General features: G+C 50.6%; 1 protein-coding gene across 1 annotated transcript in view; it reads right to left on the bottom strand.

Annotated features, from left to right (window-relative positions):
* Window positions 1-19,553, bottom strand: part of RYR1 (ryanodine receptor 1) — a 110,091-nt gene that overhangs the window by 19,031 nt on the left and 71,507 nt on the right. Inside the window, exons 71-88 of the mRNA XM_044434928.1 lie at window positions 18,960-18,974; window positions 17,105-17,275; window positions 16,251-16,310; window positions 15,457-15,594; window positions 14,886-14,998; window positions 14,554-14,650; window positions 13,380-13,486; window positions 12,661-12,712; window positions 11,129-11,203; window positions 10,086-10,185; window positions 9,450-9,529; window positions 8,841-8,917; window positions 8,208-8,281; window positions 7,396-7,413; window positions 2,515-2,595; window positions 1,950-2,038; window positions 1,091-1,219; window positions 761-865 (exon numbers count right to left, since the gene is read on the bottom strand). Coding sequence (XP_044290863.1) covers window positions 761-865; window positions 1,091-1,219; window positions 1,950-2,038; window positions 2,515-2,595; window positions 7,396-7,413; window positions 8,208-8,281; window positions 8,841-8,917; window positions 9,450-9,529; window positions 10,086-10,185; window positions 11,129-11,203; window positions 12,661-12,712; window positions 13,380-13,486; window positions 14,554-14,650; window positions 14,886-14,998; window positions 15,457-15,594; window positions 16,251-16,310; window positions 17,105-17,275; window positions 18,960-18,974 — 1,581 coding nt within the window. The remainder of the gene's footprint in view (window positions 1-760; window positions 866-1,090; window positions 1,220-1,949; window positions 2,039-2,514; window positions 2,596-7,395; window positions 7,414-8,207; window positions 8,282-8,840; window positions 8,918-9,449; window positions 9,530-10,085; window positions 10,186-11,128; window positions 11,204-12,660; window positions 12,713-13,379; window positions 13,487-14,553; window positions 14,651-14,885; window positions 14,999-15,456; window positions 15,595-16,250; window positions 16,311-17,104; window positions 17,276-18,959; window positions 18,975-19,553) is intronic.

The following is a 19,553-nucleotide window of genomic DNA, read 5'->3' as shown; positions in this document are numbered from 1 at the left end:
TGGGCAGCTTCCCTCCCTCCCTCCCTCCCTGGGGCATTATGCTGCAGGAAGAAGCCCCCCGCCCCCATCCTAAAGACCAAGTCATTACAAGTCAGAGCCTGCATGTCAAACTGGCAGAGACACCGGTAGAACCATTTGTGGTTAACTGTTGGCTGCCTAAGATTTTTCGGGGTTTGCCTGCAGAGGCAAAATAAAAAGTAAAAATAGAAATTGCCTGTATAGGAAGCTGTGCTATGGAGCCATTTGGTTTCCTACTTTTGGCAGGACACCCCCAACCGTGGGTTACTCTGTTGTCCCTGTTCAGCTTCCAGATTCAAGAGTCTAGCTATAAAATATGCAAAGATCTAGCTTTGTGCACTCTAGTTTGGAGGTGAGCAAGTTGACAAAGTGTGACTATTGCTTTGATAAGATGGGTGCCAAAAGTACAGTACTGGATCCAAGAACTATGAGTTTTTGCTACGGGCCTGTATTTTGACTCCCAAATTCTTTTGCTGTAGCTTGACTTTCATGTTCAACAGTTTGGCCACATGATGTGCAGAATCATGTTCTTTCCCACTTCGCAGCTGGTGGATGCCTGGGCTGTGGCACTTTAGGGCAGCGAACCACACAAGACTGCGTCACAGTAGTAAACGTGGTATTGCTTTTTGAATGCACACAAGGTCCACGTTCCCTGTTTCTGCCAGTGCTCATGTTAGGCCTGAAGAAAGACTTCTGAGACATTCCCTACCCTTTTCTACTTCATTTCTGCCTTTGTTTTTACCTGAGCCAGCTTCATCATCATGTGGGCAAAGACGTGGAGGAAGCCGATGACGGCGTCCCACAGCCGGCTGTGCGCTAAGCTTTGCTGGTTCCCAGTGCATGGCCCCTGGTGCAGAAGAACAAAAAACCAGGGTGAGTGGCTGCGTACCAGTTGTGCACAGCAGGCTGGGAGAGGATTGTATGAGTGTGTGGGGCAGGGGGGGGGAGCTCTGGAGGAATTGTTGCCCTCCTGACACCAAGTTCCGTACTGCATTAAGTACCCAGTGAACCAGAGGGGCCAGGTGTTCTGATAGAACAACGGCTGGAGTGAAGAGAGGGGCCCATTGCATACCTGGATGTACTCAGTGAGGCTGTTGAAGACCTGCTTGGCCACGGCCATGGCTTTGGAGAAGTTGCGCTTACCCTGATCATCAATCACATCCTTGCCGGAGTAATACCAGTAGAAATCACTGATAGATTCCTGGGTGTTTGAAAGAGAGGGAAGAAATCAAAAGCTGACTTGACCTGCCCCATTTCAGGATCCTCCAAACAATGCCATCTGCAGCCAGAGTGCATGCACATGTATTTAGTACATTTCTACAGGGGTCAACAGCCAAAGCGCTCTGGGAAATTCACAATGAAGGCCTGCAAATACAGTGTCATTAAGCACAATGCCACACTTTTAGAACTTCAGTTTAAAACCAGAGTTTAAAAAGCACTAGTGTAAGGAGATAAAAAATATGAAGATGCTAACCTCAGATATAGCATGCAACCTATCAGTCTTGACTCTCAGTCCCTCCTATTTTATGATGTAGGCTTTGAGTTTGAGTTTTGGCCTAGACAGGCCTAGTGGTTGGTTACCAGCTGCACCCCAAGGAGCAGAGAAATGGTACGTGTTAACTCTTGCTGTATGGTTGTCACCTTCCGTTTTCAAATATTCTGATGCCGAGGGCAGAGTGCCTCTGATCACAAGGAAAATGCTATTTCCTTGAGGATGCCTAAGGGAATGGGCAAAGTGCACCCGCCTTGTGGTGGACTTGGAGTTCCGCGTCAAAAGCAGACTACAGAGGAACCCCGTGATGCAGTTCTGTTCTCCGGTGGCTGCCACAGCTCAGGTGGGCGAAGCACAGCTCTTGCTGGGCTTTGTGAAGCTTTGCTAGACCTGCTCTGCCTGGGCAAGCCCGACCTACCTGGGATGTAAGAGCTCTCACCTGAAGACGCAGGAGGTAGTCGACGGTGCAGATGATTATATTGATGGTGTTTGTGTTGCCGGTCTGTGTCCGCAGGTAGTTCTGGAAATCTGAGGTAACAGGCAGCTGTGTGAGGATGGGGAACCGTTGCCTGGGACTGTTAAGGGGGGTGGGTGAGAGCAACTGTCCTGAGGTCACACAGTGAGCGAGATTCATGACTGTGGAGGGATTTCCACACCGGGAGCTTAAGCCTAACCCCAAAGACCTAATCCTTTCTTTCCCATCATGCTGCTTTCCAGATGGTCTTGGACTAAGCTCCCATCATCCCCAAAACATGCATCTGAAGGCTTAGGCTTAAGCCACTGGGGGCCTGGGGGCCTTCTAGCCCCTGTGGAGTTGAGAACACAGTAAATTGGGCAACCACAATGATTGCGGCCTTTCGTGTCCAGCCACGGACCTACTTTCCACGACTTACAACCATCCACCTGCCATTCCATTAAGCATCTGTTCTGTCATTTCCATCTCCCTCTGCCAGCTGCCTCCAGGCCCTCTGGCCCCCCGTTCTGCTCCCACGTGCGAAGCCTACCATTGTTGTGTCCTTCACAAAGGAGCTGCAGGAACCGGAAGAGGTCCTGTGTAAACAAATCGTCCGCCATCACCTTTTCTCCTAGAGCAGGAAAGGGGACAAGGGAAGAGACAGAACTGACCAACATTAGCAGGCACAACAGAGGGAGAAGGAAAGACGGGAAGTGGGGTGGGGGCACAGGGCAAGGGGGGATGTGCAGTTAGTACCAAACCGGGATGCTCCGACGCTGGGCATTTGCGGGGAAATGGGTTTGAGTAGGCACTTCACACTGCAAAAAAGCTGCACACAGATCCAGGGGCGATCTTGCAGGCCTTGCTCAGGACTAAGCTCTCACTGAGGTTTCTAAATTTGGAGGGACTGTGTGTGAAAGAAGGGCCGCTAGAGCTTGGCTATGTGGTTTCAAGGGATATTCGGTTGAATAAAAGCAAAGTAAGAACTGACCTCCACATTACACAGGGTGAGCTGGGGAACTGGGCTGGCAGAATTCTAGGCTTACCACCAGAAGTGGGGGGTGAATGATCCTATGCACAAAACAGTGTACAGCTCCATGCATGCAGAAAACTAGCAGACCAAAGAGAACGGTTTGCTGTAACCCCCTTTTTGAAATGCAGGGAGGCTCTTCACATGGCAGAGCGTTCAGAACAATGATATGGGCCATTAGAAGGGCAACAGATCCAGAATTCTGCTGCCCTTTCTGTCTAATGTACCAGTCGGCTCTTCGGCACAATTTCCAGGGGCATGAATGAACAGAATAGGTCAAAAACATTTATAGCAGTTGTTTTAAAACTATAATCCATAACCTACTAGCAGGGCTTGCTACTGATGCGAATACCAGGAGAAAGCTGAAAAGTTAAGAGTTTATTTGAAGTTTCAAGCATATGCAGGAGAGACAACTCATTTCTCCTAAATATAAAACAGAAAAGTAGCTTATTTCTACAGTAGTGCAAGCCACCTGGGGGAAATCTTAAATCTTGACTGCTTGTAACAGTTATCTCCTTGGGCACACAGGTATAGCTTTGCTGGAACATGGGCATGGAAAATAAATGAAGTAGCTCACTTTTTGGACAAAAGCCTCAGCCATGATATTAAAAAATGGGAATAGTGGGTCTACAGTGGACTAGCAAATTAAGTTAAAGGTCCTCGAGCAGGAAGGGTCTGCTGGCTGGCTGTGATCCTGATTGTTGTTTTCAGAGCAAAAGAGGGACTAGCCCAGAGAAAAGGTCCAAATATGAAGAGAGAGCAAGAGCCAGAGGAAGGACTGCAGCGGTTGAGCCAGGGTTAGTAAGAACGTGGTGCCATGCATTTGGTTAAGGGACGCTGTGGCGCCTGTGTGGGAAAGGTATGGCTGAGTCCAGAATATTGTCTGATAGCAGAAAGGTTTACAGGCCATTTGTAACATTCCAGTCCACTCCCATAAAGGTTTGCTGTCAACAGGTTTGGCCCCTCGCAAAACTTCTGCACAGTGAATGGTGGATCGACGTGGTGAGCGGAGACAAAAGGATGCTGAGATGGGAAGGATGTGTTAGGAAGAGTTCGATTAAGCACTATGCATGTTGATGACTGCTTTACTCTCATTTGCATTGTTGTTTTTTAAATGGTGAGTCCGAGGACAAATTCTGCAGTTTAATTCAGAGGAAGCCCCGTCTGGGGATAATGGACATCTGACATGGATAAAATAGAGGTGCAACATAAATAAAGACTTGGCATGTTACAAAGGTCTAACCAATTCCAAGGAAATGGGTCAGAGTAATGTAAAAGGAGTAGAAGGGTAAAGATAAGAGCTCGGAGGGTAAAACTGGACTAAAGTGAGTATAAGATGCTCAGCGAATGACCCTGTTCCTGAAGGTTAATAGAATTAGTTGCAGGAGGCCATTCGTTGACGAGGTCACACCGTCTGTTCTACGGCATTGGTCATTAATGAAGATATGAATCCAGTGCTGCGGGAAGGGCGAGACGGGCGAACGGGGCCCCCATTCACAAAAGCCCCTTCCAGGCGCCTGGGTGGATCCATACTGTACCACCTGGCATTAATGACCAGATCCTTTTCCAGTGTTCATGAAGTTGCCTCCTCCACTTCATGGAAGCAGCCATATCATCACCTGATATCTTCCCCCTCTTACTTTGACTTCCCTGTGAGTTGGGACAACCGTGGTGCTTGGGGCGTGGAAATGTGGGCGGGACAGGGACAGATGCTGCCCAAAGTCATCTCAGTAAGAATTATTTCGTCCAAGACTTACAATTTGAACAAGAGAGGCCCTAGAGCATCAAAAAAATAGCAGTGACCGGAGAAAAGCTGCTAAACAGGAAAACATAGTTACTGCGAAGATACTGCAAGGGCGACAGACTGACTGCGGAGATATTCTGACCCAAGAGCACAGAACAGGCGTGTACGAGGGCAATAAGCTACAATAAAGATACCACAGGAACAATACATAAAAGGACCGACCACAGAGCATGAAGCGAGAAGGAAGCACTCAAGGGCAGCCCAAGGCAGAAACGGCTGCTATGAGGATACGATAGAGAGAGAACGTTTGCTGTAAAGAGACTATCACGACAGGCTCAAAAGCATTAAACAAGAGCAAAACAAGCATTACTACAAGGACAGCTAAAAGTTGTGATGTCACATCAGTTACGATTAAGGGACTCCTTCAGGTCAACATCGTGCCTGAAGGAGAACTGGAGGAAGGCAGACCCCAGCGCCTTCATCAGGAGCTGGGGGTACTACGAGGGCAGAATGTCGTTTTTAGGCGTGGAGCCTTTCTACAAATATACTACAGTGTGACTACAATTCTGTAGCGTCTTACTAATGAAAACACGACCACATTCCATAAAAAATTTGCCACACAGCTGCTACGACAATGCTACGAGCTACTGCTCTAAAATACACTTTGAAATATGTTTATGAAGACACTGCATTATTACAGTGTGACTAAAGATTTGACATTCAATTGTTGTAAAGATTCGGCACATCTATCACAAAAACTATTCATGAAACAAGCAAGCAGTATTGGGACTTTTTACAGTGTCACTGTAAAGGCACTGTAAAGGCACAAGCAGTATTGGGACTTTACAGTGTCACTGTAAAGGCACCAGAATGCCCGTTCTTCCTACATAAACTGCATTTCTTGATTCAAGGAAGATGTCACAGGCTGAACGTTGTTACCAAGGAAAGCGTTAGAATTGTAGGTCTTTGCTTTGTACGCTTCTACACGACTTGGCTGCTGCCTGCTGCACTTGTATATACATATCTTACAAATACATGGAAGCAACTGTACACACCTTTTCAAAATAGGAGAAGAGCCAACACTGCTACATAGACAACTCAGGACACATTTTTATAACAAACTATTACAAAGATGCTACATCGTCACCAAGAAACTCAGTGCAACAAAACAACTACACAGTTACGCTCACACCCTGAATTGCTACCATTCCACATAGTTACTACACAGATGATACAGACGAGGTCATACGGCTGAATAACTATTTGCTGCGAAAAAGGGGAGTGGGACCTTGGCCACAAGCGGCACCGACATGTGAGTCTGCTCAGCATTGGCAGAGGATCCGCAGGCAATGCTTTTGGGGCCGGGGCAAGTGGCGTTGTGGGCAGCTCTTCTTCGGCTACACCCTTCACGATGGCTTAACGGGGCGCGGGATTAGGGAAGGGGGTGCAATTTGAAGGAGCACAGGTCGGGAGACCACGGCTGAGGCATCTGGATGGATGAAGAGTATGCGGTTAGTGAGTTTACCACTAATGGGACGTGGGGATGTGGGAATGCGTGGCTCCCAGGATGTTTCTGTAATGAAGGACATGCGCCAAATGGGGCTGAGGACACTTTCCGTGGCCACCCGCCCACTCAAGACTGATCAGAACCCCCTTCAGTCAATGTCGGGGTAGGAGGAGAGATTGCTCTGAGTATTATGGGGCATGCTTCTGGTTCAGGCCACATGTGATGCCTTGGTGGAAGGTGGTAAATCCCACAGCGGGGCAGGGTAGGCAACCCCCCTTCCTGATTTCAACGGGCCCCCAAATGGGAAGGAAAAAACAAGATAAAATCATCCTTCATAGGTTTAGCCAGCATGTGACTAGAAAACGAAGTGTTTCCTCTTTTGAAGCAAACCATTTCAGAGTTGCAGAAAACTCTCAGCTGGCCCAGGAATACAGGGAGTTCCAGTTCAGTATTTTTTCTGTCTAAACATGCATAGGATTGCAGCCTAAATCACACAGAGATACTTTTGAAATATCGTGAGCAGCAGAGGCATCTATGAAATGAACAAACAGAAGGAGTGATATACATGCCACCAGCCGAACTTTCCCTCTTGCCCGGTTAACAATGTCATTCCTTCTGCTTACTACACTTCAGGCCCCACTGGAGCCTTCAGACCGGCTCCAGCGGAGGCTTCTCGCCCGACCACCTCTTGCGCTGGGCCTGCCCCACCGATGGCTAGATATTCACTGGGGCCAGCCCTGGCTTAAGGCAATCCTCCAGAATTCCTTGCCAGTCCCGAATATCACAATCTGCCAGACTCCCATGCACTGAGACACTTGAAGAATAATATTATCGGGTGCCTCTCCAAAACTGCCAGCTTCCTGACACCAGCTGGTGCTCCAACAGACCTGCCCTTGCAGACTCTTGGCCCTCATCCTGGGCAGCCCTCGCAGCACCAAATGTGCAGAACAGCCCTTGCAGATTCCCAGATCTTAAAGGCAACCAATTTTAAGCCAGGACAGGAAAGCGGGGGTTCTGATCAGTTTTCAGTCTTAGACCCATGAGGTTAGAAACAGGAATTAAAAGAAAGAAAGAAAAAATAATAAAAACAGGCCAAGAAACTGACCATTAGAGAAAAATGATTATATTTGAAAGCAAAATGATTATTTACCATTTTCACGACTGATGACTGAGGGAGGGGCATCAGTGAGACGAGGGGGGGAGGGGAGGGGAGGGAAGAGAAGGAGGGAGGGGAGAGAGGAGGTGAGTGCAACACATCACAGCAAAGAAGGAAAAGGAGATGATTAAAAAGAACAGAAAAACCCAGCGTGTATTAAAATCACATTAATGTGAAATGGAAAAAACGGATAAGATCAGAAAACCCGAGGCAAAGGGAGTCGGGTGGGTTGGGAGGGTGAGAATCTAGTATTGGTTTTAGGAATCTCAATTAATCCATGTCTCACCAGGAGGAAGCTGTGAACACAAAGAGAAGATGTCGAGCACTGAGAAGAAGGAGTGGGGGAACTGACCCTGGGCCAGGACTGCCACCGCTGAAGTCCCAGAACGAAACCCTCTTGCACCCTCTCCAGCCCATGAGAATGCTACAGTTGCTTGGAGGGGGGACAGAAACTGGTTCCGAACCCTGCCCCACAATCTCTCAGTATAACCAGCGGGAAAGGGTTCGCCAACTGCTAAACCAGGAGCTGAAACGGGAGTGCCAATGCTCAGTCGAGGGCACTGCCTGCGGTTTCTATGGGCAAGCCCCAGTGCAATGCCAGAAGGAAATCTGGTGGCAGGACCAAGGTCTCAGCAGTCGCTGTGAGCAGCCGGCAGAGGTGACTTGCCATCGGGGCGGCAGGATTAAGGCTTGGGGTGCTGACCTGCCCTATAAGCTGCCCTATGGGGCAGGATAGGTTGGGGGGGGGGGCTAGGGCTCTGGCTGCCTTCTTTCAGCTGCTCACAGTGGGGCAGAAGGTGACTTACTCGTTCCTTCCTCCGTCACCATCCCCAGTCCTTCAGCTTTGTTTTGCCTCTCAAAGGCGTTCAGGTCCAGCACGCTGTGAATGAAGCAGAAGAGAAGGATGCGGGGAGAGAATAAAAATGAGCCGAGCCAGAGCACAGAAGAGCCAACGATGGTGGGCGGAAGCGAGGGTGGTGTTGCCACAGGGTGCTGCTTCTTCTCTGGGCCAAATGAGAACCGAGAGGCAACGGTCCACATGCCAGCCACATTCACATGCAGAGCATGTGTGCACCTGTGTGTGGGCATGAGCGCACGACACCCCGGTGTGGTTGCTGTGGACTCAACAACCCAGCAGACACACTGCTGATGCCTGCCCTAGACTCCCCCAACCTCTGTCAAATTCAGGGTTGGAAAAGCTCACACAAGCTGCGAAGGGGCCCGAGATTCCCCACCTCTGATCCAAGCCTGCCTTCCAGGCCAATAGGAGAGAAACAAGCAAGCGGTTCCCAATCTCCTGCCTAGGATAACGTGGTAAAGAAAAGGGAGAGGAGGAGCGGGAGTGTAAAAAGAAAAAGAAAAAGGGACAAGATACTACTACCTCAAATGGTGTGGAAAGGCAAGGTATAAGTCAAATTAATAATCATGCTCTGACACACCTGCACGTCTGCATTAGAGCCTGAACACTCTGGAAGAATCCAACTTCCCGTTTCTCCTTTAGATAATCCAACATTTTCTGGAGACGGAAAGAAGGTCAGCATTGGGAGATGAAGGTCAGCACTTATTTCTGACTTTTTAGTTTCTGTTAAATGCACAAATGCATCTGAGGTATATCTTTTCAAAAAACCCAGCAGCCACGAAGGAGCCTGATCTGGATCTGGTCCATGGCTTCTGTGTATCTCACCCGATGGCATCTTGGCATCCCACCTTCCTGCCTGTCCTCCAATCTGTTTTCCACCCCATTTCCCCACCCCGTCTTCATCTTTCCTATCTGACCATTATGACTCAGGCCTTTTGTTTCATCCCTATTGCCTTACACAAACACACACGACTTTCCTTGTCTACTTGCAAACCGCTCGCTCTTCACTCCTCTGTTCTGACTTCTTGTCGATTCTGAAACCTCAGTTGCGTACCTTTTAAGTTCCTTGCATCAGCCATGCTCACTAATCCCCACTTACTCTTCGGCCGAAGGAGCACAGAAGGGCAAACAAGGAATAAGAAACGAGGCAGGCACAGAGGTCAAGAGAGCAAGGGGCAAGGTACCCTACCTGCTGCACTTCCTCATTGCCACCGTTCAGGATGGAAATGCCCAGTTTCAGAGTAGAGGATACCATGGCACCCGGCTCTCCTGACAAGAGAAAAAGGTGCGTTACCACACTAGTTTTTCTCATCCCGGAGACCTGGCATGGGAGCAGAGTGTCCCTCTTCTCCACTAAGTGGCACAGGACATGTGCTTCCACGCGGGGTTTAAGAGCTATCAGAGAAGGGAACTTGATCCTGAGCCTTACAGGGCACTGCTGCTTCTGTTCCATCCCAGTACAAAGCTAAAGAATAGTCATTTGATTCTGGGTTATTCAAGTAAGAAGTAAAAGTGTAGAACTTGAAATATTTATCCAGCCTGTGTAGAATTCTGGGATGTCCAGTATTCATGGATGGGCTATTTTGGAATCTCAGATCTGACCAGGATCCTAAAAAATTCTGCTTGATTCCTTCCTTCAAGCCAAAACTAGTTTCTAGGCCTTACAACTGAAGAGAAAAGGCGCGAGGGGTAGGTCTGACCCTCCCAGAGATGACCCCAGTCAGCCTCGTCCAGGTTTTCCTGGTAAGCCACGCCAGGTCCTGCCCAGGCATCCCTCTTCCCTTCTGTACTGGGTGACGGGAGCAGAGAAGAGGCTGAGTCTGACCTTTACAGGCACTAATCATTTGAAGGACCATCTCGGCTGCACCTCGGTTGTGCAGTCGGGACTGTTGATACAGCAGTTTCTGTTTCTCCATCTCCTTCTCCTGCAAGAAAGCAAGAGAGTGTGAGGTTCAGGGCCGTGGTGGAGCTGAACCTTAAAGTGCTGAGCTTGAATCCCATGGGGGAGGCACTGGCTTCCCGCACTGCTGAGCTGGGTTGGGAGTTACAAAGAGTTCCTGCAGAAGCACCCTCAACACACGAGTTACGAGAGTTGCAGTCCAACACACGGCAGCCGCTGGCGGAAGTTTTCCCGGCTTGCTACTAAAGCTCCCTTTGAGCTGGAGATGCCAAAGGCCGATTCTGATGCAGCCAAACTGTGCTTGCCAGCTGAGAGGTGTCCCTCTCTGCTCTGGTTGGGCCCTGAAGGGCTTTGTTGGGATGGGGGAAGGGTCCTGCCAACAGGAACGGATCACAGCCAGCATTTTGAAACCCAAAGGGTCCCGATCAGGAACAGCAGCACTGTGAGCAAATACCAGGAGCAATACCAATGCCACCACGACATGCATCAATTCAACATTATGTTTCCAAAATACCTCTCTGGGGGGCATTTGATATTGCTCACGCCCTGCCAGGCCAACCAAATACACGGATTTCCCCAATCTTGGAATCATCTGGGGGCAGGAGTGGGATTCGAGTGGCATGAGACGTACCCTCTGAACCACCCAAGCTTGTGTCATTTTACTGGGGGAGGTCTGCAAGGACAGGCCAATCCATTGGGTGTAGAAAAATAGAAACTGGTGCAAATATGGAGAGAGTCTTTCTCCCTCAGCCACAGCTAAGATTGTGCATCTTTCTTTGTGGTAGAATTCTGCAGGTACTGAAAGGTAACAGAGGATGCAGATTGTGGCCATGACGAGGTTCTTGGCCAGTTCAGAAAGAAGCAGGTTTGCAGACTTGAAGGCAAGGAAGAGAAGTCTGACAATGAATCAGGAGTCAGTTTGAGAAGCTGCCGGGGGTGGGAAGGCTGTGCAGAGAGAGGCTGCTTACCTCAAAGGGGACTTCAGCCTCTTCTTCTTCCGGGCTGCCATAACCTCCTTCTTCACCTTCATTGATGTGGCAGCTCTGGGGTTCAGGGAACAAAAGAAAAACGGGGTGAGCAACAGCACGCTCACACGGAAACGCCTCCCCGTTTGACGTCGCAAGCAGCTCCCTTGTAGCACCTTTGTGCTTTGGTGCTTCACTCTAGCACGGAGTGGGCAACCTTTTTTCTGTGGTGGGCCATATTGCATCATTTGTGCTCTGTGAGGGACCAAGAGCGGGACTGGCAATGGAGCAGGGCTGAAGCAAATGGTAGGCAGGGGAAGTATTTTATTTATTTATATTGCGATTTATATCCTGCCTTTGTCCTACAAAGGGCTCAAGGCAGCTTACATCATTCTGCTCCTCCACCTTATCCCCACAACAACAACCCTGTGAGGTAGGCTGGGCTGAGAGTCTGTGACTGGCCCAAAGTCACCCAGCTGGCTCCATGGCTGAGTGGGGACTCGAACCCGGATCGCCTGAGTCCCAGTCCCACGCTCTTAACCACTACACCACACTGGCTCTCACTTCTGGAAGTAGCAGAAATGAGCAGGTCACCTCCTCTTCTGCTCCACGTTTGCTACTCTCCTTCTCTCTCTTTGTGCCACTCTTCTTTCTCTCTCCCTCTTTCTTCCCATGAAGAGAGGCTGCCGCAGAAGGGACAGACTGCTTGCTGGCAGAGGCATGAACCGTCAGCTTGCAGGGGGCTTTTGAAATTGAACTGAGGATCCGATGAAAGGTTTGCTCCCCCTTGCTCTAGAGTTAATTCTAGGTTCAGGAAACCAGAGGCATTCCGGCTGACTGCCCTCTTAGAGAGACAGACAGAACCCCTGACCCACACCTGTTCACGAGGGAGTGGATTAGAGCCATCTCGGAGTCACAGGTTGGTCTTAAAGGTGAAGAAATCTCTCTGTTCCCCCTGCTTTTCCATTTCCAATCCTAGACAATAGGAGGAGAATGGATACGGAGCAAGGAAAACACGTCTGTGCTGCAAATATGGAACTGGTGGTCCCATCGTCGTGCCTCTTCCATGAACTGCAGACATTAAACCAGCGTTACAAGGTTTTAGGTAATGGTTTGGGCTGCTACCTTTCTCCATTGACTCTGCTCCTGTGCTTTTAACAGCAGCATGGACACAGTTCTCCCTGACTAAAGTGGGAAAGTTTTGCCTTTGCCCCCATATAATCTCCTGAGTTTCTGACTGCTGCATAAGCAGACAGGAGCAAAGGGGATAAAGGGCTGACGCACTCTAGCTCTGGAAAGCACAATGTGCTTTAGCCTTCAGCTCCCATCAGCAATCACCAGCATGGCAACTAGCGAGAACTGATGGAATCATAGAGCAAAACATCTGGAGACCTGCAAACCACTCGCTGCAGCTGCAGCTCCAGCCGGTATGGATGCAGCCTGCACCGCACGGGCTCCAGTCTTGCTTCTAGGACTGACTGCATGCCAGCGAGCAATTGGATTGAAACAGTCGTCTGGGCCCATCATTTACTCACCTTTGCCATGATGTCAGCATATGCCATGTAGAGATAGTCTTCTTCCAATTTTCTGGAACAAAGCGGACAAGGCTCAGGACCTGGCTGACCTTTCACACCAGAGAATTATTCGGCGGGTTCTGTCCAGCCTCTCATTTACAAAGACAACAGTAAGCACGCCCAGCACAGTTGGCTCGGGAATTAGGGGAACTGTAGTCCAATCCATCCAGAGGGTACAAGGTTGGAGAAAGCTGCTCTGGCCCTCCCTGACCTTTGCCTGTGAAGTGCAGTCATGTGGCAGGAGTGGCCGTGGTTGGGTCTCAGTGCTTTTGTTTGACAAATGAATCGCACCAGGCCTTGCTGAACCGGGATGCTTGCGGCTGCTCCGCTAAGCAATAGCAGAGATGGGACGGGGAAAGTCAGAGGAAGCAACTGCACACAGTAGAGTTAATTGGGAGAGGTGCTCAGGTTTTGCTCGCCTCTCCCACTGACTCAGCTTGATATTAAAAGGAGCCTCTCCCACCCACCACATTTTACATGCAAACAGATCACTGTGAGCTGATGAAACGCAGCTGGATCTACTTGAGCCTTGGATCCCACAGGCTCGGTGGGCAAGGAGGGGACCTGAATAGGCCACCGCACGTTGACTGAACACACACACTTCTAACGTGACCCAAGTGCTCAGGGTCCCATGCTCAGAATGCCACGGCTTCAATTCCACCCGGCTGCTCGCAACTCACGTCTTCTCCGTCAGTGCTGTCCTGCTGAAATGCAAGATGAGTTGGTGCAGGGGGTCTGGCTTCTTTTCTGCCTCTTCCTCCTCCTCCTCCTCCTCCTCTCCTGGTTTCTGCAACCCATTCCCCATGCAGGAAAAAAGGCAGTGTATTGTTAGAAGTAAGCTAAGACCAGCTCTGAAAATGTGGCAGATTTTCAAAAGGAGATCCCCAGGGCAAGGTTTCCTTATCCGGGGATGTGAACTAGGAATTCTGCTAGTCAATGTTATGCACGTCTACCCAGAAGGAGGCCCTGCTGAGTTTGGTGGGGCTTATCCCTAGGTCAGTGTAAGTCCTAGGAAATCTTCCTACAGAGAGATCAGAGCATTACCAAACATGTAGTGTGACTTTCCCACATTTAACAGCCATTATATGGGTTAAAGGAACAACTATAACATACATCTAACAGGGTAACCCACCCAGGGAGCTTATGGCTAATGGGACAGGCTCGAGCCGAACCGATAATCTCTGCTGTGGAAGAGCCCTACAGCAGGTTGATTGTTGTTTTAAGGTGAAAAAACATGGATTGGCCCCTTTTGGTCCGACTAGAAGCCCGAGCACCTGTCGTGGCTTTGCTGGGCACAGGCATAGCCCGTGGGAGAACCCCTCACCTGGCCCCTCAGCAAGAGAGGCTTGGTTTGCTTTACACCTTCTCTCCGTGGATGCAGAGGAGGAACAGAAAGCAAGGGGATTCCTGTAGTTATCCCCAGCTGCCGACTGGAGAGAAGAGCAGCAGCCCTTCTCGCCACTAGCCTCCGGAGACTGGGACGTGGGAAGGAAGCCCAGGCCCTCGGGAGCTGCACAGGGAGCCTCCGCAGGCTGCAGCAGGCTCAGAGCAGGTCCCCCATCCCTGCTCTGTGGTCCATTCCACCCAACGGCAACCCCTCTGACTCTCGTTCTCCCTCCCAGCCAGTCTTCGCCAGTGGGTTCTTCTCGGCACTTTTACCATTGAGGTGACCTCCCACCCCCACCTTCGTTGCCAATGCGCCGGACACAGAGGTTCAGCAGAGATAGGCCGGTCGTGAACAATGCCGATCTCTGCACCTACAGAGCTTTGGCCAGTGGAAGGATTCGGCTTGGTAGTGGCCGTGCAAGCAACGCATCACTTTGCTCTTATGCCTGCTCTGTTCCTAGGACTCACAGACAGATCATCGATCATCCTGTCTTCAAAGGGGTGCTCTTCAGTGAGGATCCACAACAGCTTGTAGCTCTCTAGGAACATGTTGCAAGCCCGGTGCCTGGAAAGCAAGGGGCAGATCAGCAGCTGGCCCCTTCACGTCCCGCCTTGGGTGCTTCGGGAAGAGCCGAGGGGGGCTGGGTTGGCTGCCCTGTCGCAGCAACAGGGGCAGCTGATGATGTGAGCAATGAAACGCCCCTCGGGCCACAGGTGGGGCACCGGAGGGTGTGCGCGCAGGTCAGGCCAACACCAGGGGAGTGGATGGCCACACAGAGCCTTCCTCTCGCCTTACGGACCTGGGCAAGTTGTAGAGAGGCGTCATGCGGAAGCAGGCCACCACGGCGCGCCGGCGTTGCTTGGAGAGCAGCTTGTGCCACACGGCCTTCTTGGACTTGTAGGGGTGCTCTGTCTGCAGGACGGCAACAAGGCTCGCTCAGGCCGGAGGCCAGCACCCCTCCCGCTTTGCCGCCAGCCTCTCCTGAGCCGCCTTCCCTCTCCTTGCCCAAACGTGTTCTCTTTTGGACTCTCTCTCTCCCCGAAGGAAAGGCGGGAGACTTGAGGGTAACATCAGGTGCGCAGATGTGCCTGGGGGACAACTAGAACGCAGGAACACGCGTGTGCTGCGCTTCTGGAGGTCATCCTAAATGCACTAGAGCTAACTGGGCACCCCAAGCTGCACTGAGTTGTCCTGTGCGATCATCCTTCAAGCTGTCAGCGTGTGCAGCTATTTTAATTAGCGCCTCCTCTGGCAAACAATGTGGCAACTGCTTTGGTAAGGCCCCTTAACATGAAGGACAGCCGTGCTGGCCCTGGGCAGTTGCCTAGTACCCCGCATGGCTTATTGGGCCCAGCGTTCTCTGCTTCTACCTGTTCCAGGTGGTAGAGCACCGCAGAGACTTCCTGAACGCGCCTGACGATCTTCTCTGGGTTGTTGCTGTCTTCGGCTTTGCCGGACATCTCCCTGTAGAGAGCCATCTGCCAACGCATCGAAGAGGAATTCTCACACTGCAGAACAAACGGAGGAGTCAGTACAGCTGAGAATAACGGGAAACAGCCGCCCCGCATCAAGAGACCAAAGGGTCGGCCTCACCCGCAGCTCCACACTTTGCCTGACAACCTGGAAGTGCAGGATTGATACAGGCAGCTTGGGAAAGGGCAGAGGAGCTGAGGACAACTCCGAGACGCTGGAAGAAAAGCACGTTCCTACTGGACTCCATGCATACGGACAGAAGGAGCATTCATGAAGAAACTAGTAGCAGTGGCTGAACAGAGACCTTCAAAGTGGACCAGAGAGCCTTAGAGGAATTCTAGGCTGCACACAGCTAGGAATGGACAGATCAGTCTGTTTCTGGCCTTTTGTATGCATGTGCTGATGCTTATTCCATCCCACTTCTGCATTAATCTGCAAAGGCCATGTATTTAAAAAATTAAGTAAATACTTAATACTTAAGTATATCTTCTATTTTTCCCCTCAAACAGTTTTAAGCATGCTCGAGACATGTTATTTGACCTAAGAGCTGTATCGTAACATTCAGAGAAGTGTGGAATCCTATACATAGCTCCATGCAATTAGTCTCGAAGGGTATGACTCAGCCAGCTTGTATTGCAATTTGCAGAGACTGAATTCCTCAGGCATCCCCATGCAATGGAACAGCAATCACCTTGCCCTGAAGGTGCAGGTTGTTGTTGAGGTATTCACGGACCTCCTCATCAGTGTCTTTCTGGGGAGAGAGAGGGGGAGAGCACATGCATTCACGTTAGCAGAACTGCAAGAGTTGCTCCTGCACTATTTGCAAAAAAGTATGCGTGATCTAAACTGTCCACACAAGTTTTGTGTGTGTGTGTGTATGTATGCAGATACATTTTTAGATTGTTTACTGTGATTTTTATATATCAATATTGATGTTACTTAAATGTTGTCCTGGAGGGCCTTTCTCCTAAAAATCCTAATTTTCATGAATAAATAACTAAGTAAATCCAAAGGCAATCATGTTCAGGGTAATTGTGAGGATATCCCAGAGTTTTCCTTTCCATTGCTTAGGTGAACTAGCAACATTTACATAATTTTAAGAAAGAAGTGCAGATATGGGGCTTATGCCACAGGCTTTCAGCCTGAGGGAGGAGATGGATTCTGTTTGAATGAACTTCTTAGCATCAAGCTATTTCCCTAACAGGTGGGATTATAATTTTGCCGGTCTCCTTCATTAACAAATTCTGCAATATTCCTGTTTTGTATCACAAAATGAGCCCACCTGGCCGGTTTAACATAATACAGGTTGTGGCGGAAGCTGAAGCCAGTTGTCCCGATCTGCTTGGAAGGAACTTGGGCTGGGGGTGGGGGAATGGGCTGACACTACACTTCACTTGTGGACTTCCCATAGGCTGCGGGTTGGTCGCAGTGTGACTATAAAGCTGGACCAGATGGACTCGTCTAGTGCCTCTCTCCCCCCCCCCCCCCCCCCAGAGGGTTCCCTGCATCCTGCCCTCCCCAGTCCTTGCCCAAGCTCTCTCTCACCAAGGCATAACGATTCTTGGCCATGTTTATCAGCTCCTGGTCCGTGGGAGAGCACATGTTCAACCCAATGGGAAGCATCTTTTTCAGGGTAGCCACAATAAGCGACGTCTGCACGGAGTATCGGTCCCCCCGGCGCTTCTTCTTGGTCCTCTCCTGGTCCGATCCACCCGACTGGGAGAAAGATTAGGAGAGGAAGGCGGGGGTCAGCGCAGAGCAGGGGAAGGGTTGGCCACCCAGGCTGTCCCACAACATGCCAAGAGATCGGCTGGGCAGAAGCTTAGCAGCCAAGCGCCGCTCTGACATGGGGATTCGTGGTAGGGGGTGAACCAACTCAAGGTCTTTCTGTCGGAAGAATATGGGGTGCTTCTTTCCTTTGCAGAAGAGGATAAAGAGTCCAAATGTCAGCCCAGCCTTGGCTCCCACTATGCTGTGAAGCTGAGGCCTGCTCCAAATGCCTTTACTATGCACACAGAATCTTCAAACCAGGGACTGAAAAGCAGGGAGAGAATCAGTCCATTGCAGCTTCTGGGATATTCTGTCTGGAGGCTGCGGTCCAAAATCCTACAGCATGCAGTGGCTTTGCAATCTACAGTCTGAAGACAGGAATAAGTACTTGCACCAGGATTCGGAAGCCACAACATGTATGGCTTTTCCTGTGTTGGAGAGAACTCTCTGTGTAGGGGAAACTTGTACTAAAGTGGGGATGAGAAAGAAGCAGATATATATACAGAGTGTGGGACTGTGGAATCCGAGGCAGAAACAGGAGATGGGGCTGAGGGTTGGAAAGAATGAATCTGGACTTTCCAAGGGATCTAGGCAGGTTATAGTGGAACTGATCAGGGCTCGCGGCTACAAGAAGGGAGGTAATACAGGAGACCCTGTCTGGGGATCACAGCAGGCAGGGATGGGAAAAAGTGTTTGCTTTCTCAGGCAGCAGTGCCAAATCCCCGTGTGCCGGGATGACCAGGTGCCTGGGATTCCACCAGCCACACAGAAAGAGAATGCGACATGGAATTTCATCAAGATGGGTGTGGTTGAGTTGGAATGAATGGGCAGGCATCCCCCTCCCTTGAAAAGAAAGAGCAAGACAAAATCAAGACGGCAACCAGCCCCCCTGCCACCGTTGCCCTCCTACAGTCAGTCAGCCTTGCGTGAGAGCTTTTCTAACGTCTGCACATAACCGCACACAAGACACACAGCGCCGTTGGCAGCCAAGACACATAATCTATCGCATGTGGCATCCTGGGCAGCTCCTTCCTCCCTCCCACGTGGTGGCAGGGCAGCAGGGTTGACGGATGTCACAGGAAGCGGATTATGGACTCTGGGACCAGCAGAGTAGGCAAGAAAACGGAGGTGGCAGGTACAGGAACACCAAGATATTAACACGGATGAGAGCGATGGGGCCCACTGCATGCTGGGAGAGAAAGGTAGCTTCTTGGAACCCAAGAATGGGCGCCCTCCGGGAAGGGGCCTTTCCGCATCAGAGACTTCAGGGCAGCCTGCCCGGGGAGGATGAACGGCGTGTCCTCGCATGTCCGGGTGACTCCGAGGGTGGCGCCTGCCCGAGGGCACGAGGGAAGCGGGGTCCCACTGACAGGGAGCGTGATGGCTCATCGATGCGAACCCATCAGATGCAATGATGCGTTGCTGCCAGAGCTGCGGAAAGCCACTGCGCTCTTGCCATCACCCATGCAACCGCGTCCCCTTCCCTCCCCCTCCGCCCCTGGTCCTCTCATCGTGATTCCCGCCACTCTGCTGAGGGGAGGGGAGGGTCGCGGCACTGCACCATGCTGCCTCCGTGGGGCCCAACGATGGCAATGGAGGGGGGCAACGGAACGGCGGTGGTTTCGCTAACCTGGCCTTCTCCAGACTAAACTCCCACATGGCGCAGGGAGAAGAGGGAGATAAGACAGAAGAGGAGAAAGAGAAGGTTAGATGAAGCAGCAAACCTCCACAGTCTTGGCACGAGGCCCTGCCACCCAGAATGCGCCAGGTCCAGGATGTAACACAAGTTCCCACTGGCCTGTTTCACCTTCCCCACCACCAGCCAGTCCATCAACAGAGTAAGAACAGCTGTCCACAGAAAGAGGCCCAAGACAGAATTTGACTGCCAAAGCATCTTGCAGCTCCCCACAACTCCTCGCCCAAAAGAGGAAAACCATGTTTCTAGTCATCATTAGTTGCAAGAGGAGAGAAAACATGCAGGAAGGGGTTGCTGAGGGAAACTCGAGCAGGACACCCAGAAGTCACAGCTTTGCTCCTGACTTCCCTAGACTGCTCCACGGATCTTCAACCCACTGCCCTCTCTCTGTTCTATCCAAAGGTGATCTGGATGGTCTTTGCTTGTTGCAAACGGACAAACATTTAATTATGCGAACAGAGGTAGGGCTGACCAGGAGCTTACTGGCTGGCCCAAAATAATAATAATAATAATAATAATAATAATAAT

The sequence above is a fragment of the Varanus komodoensis genome, unplaced genomic scaffold, assembly GCF_004798865.1.
Source record: "Varanus komodoensis strain SLA01 unplaced genomic scaffold, ASM479886v1 scaffold29_1, whole genome shotgun sequence".
Lineage (NCBI taxonomy): Eukaryota > Metazoa > Chordata > Lepidosauria > Squamata > Varanidae > Varanus > Varanus komodoensis.
Note: the sequence above shows the minus strand (reverse complement) of the source record. Positions and strands in the feature narration are given on the sequence as shown.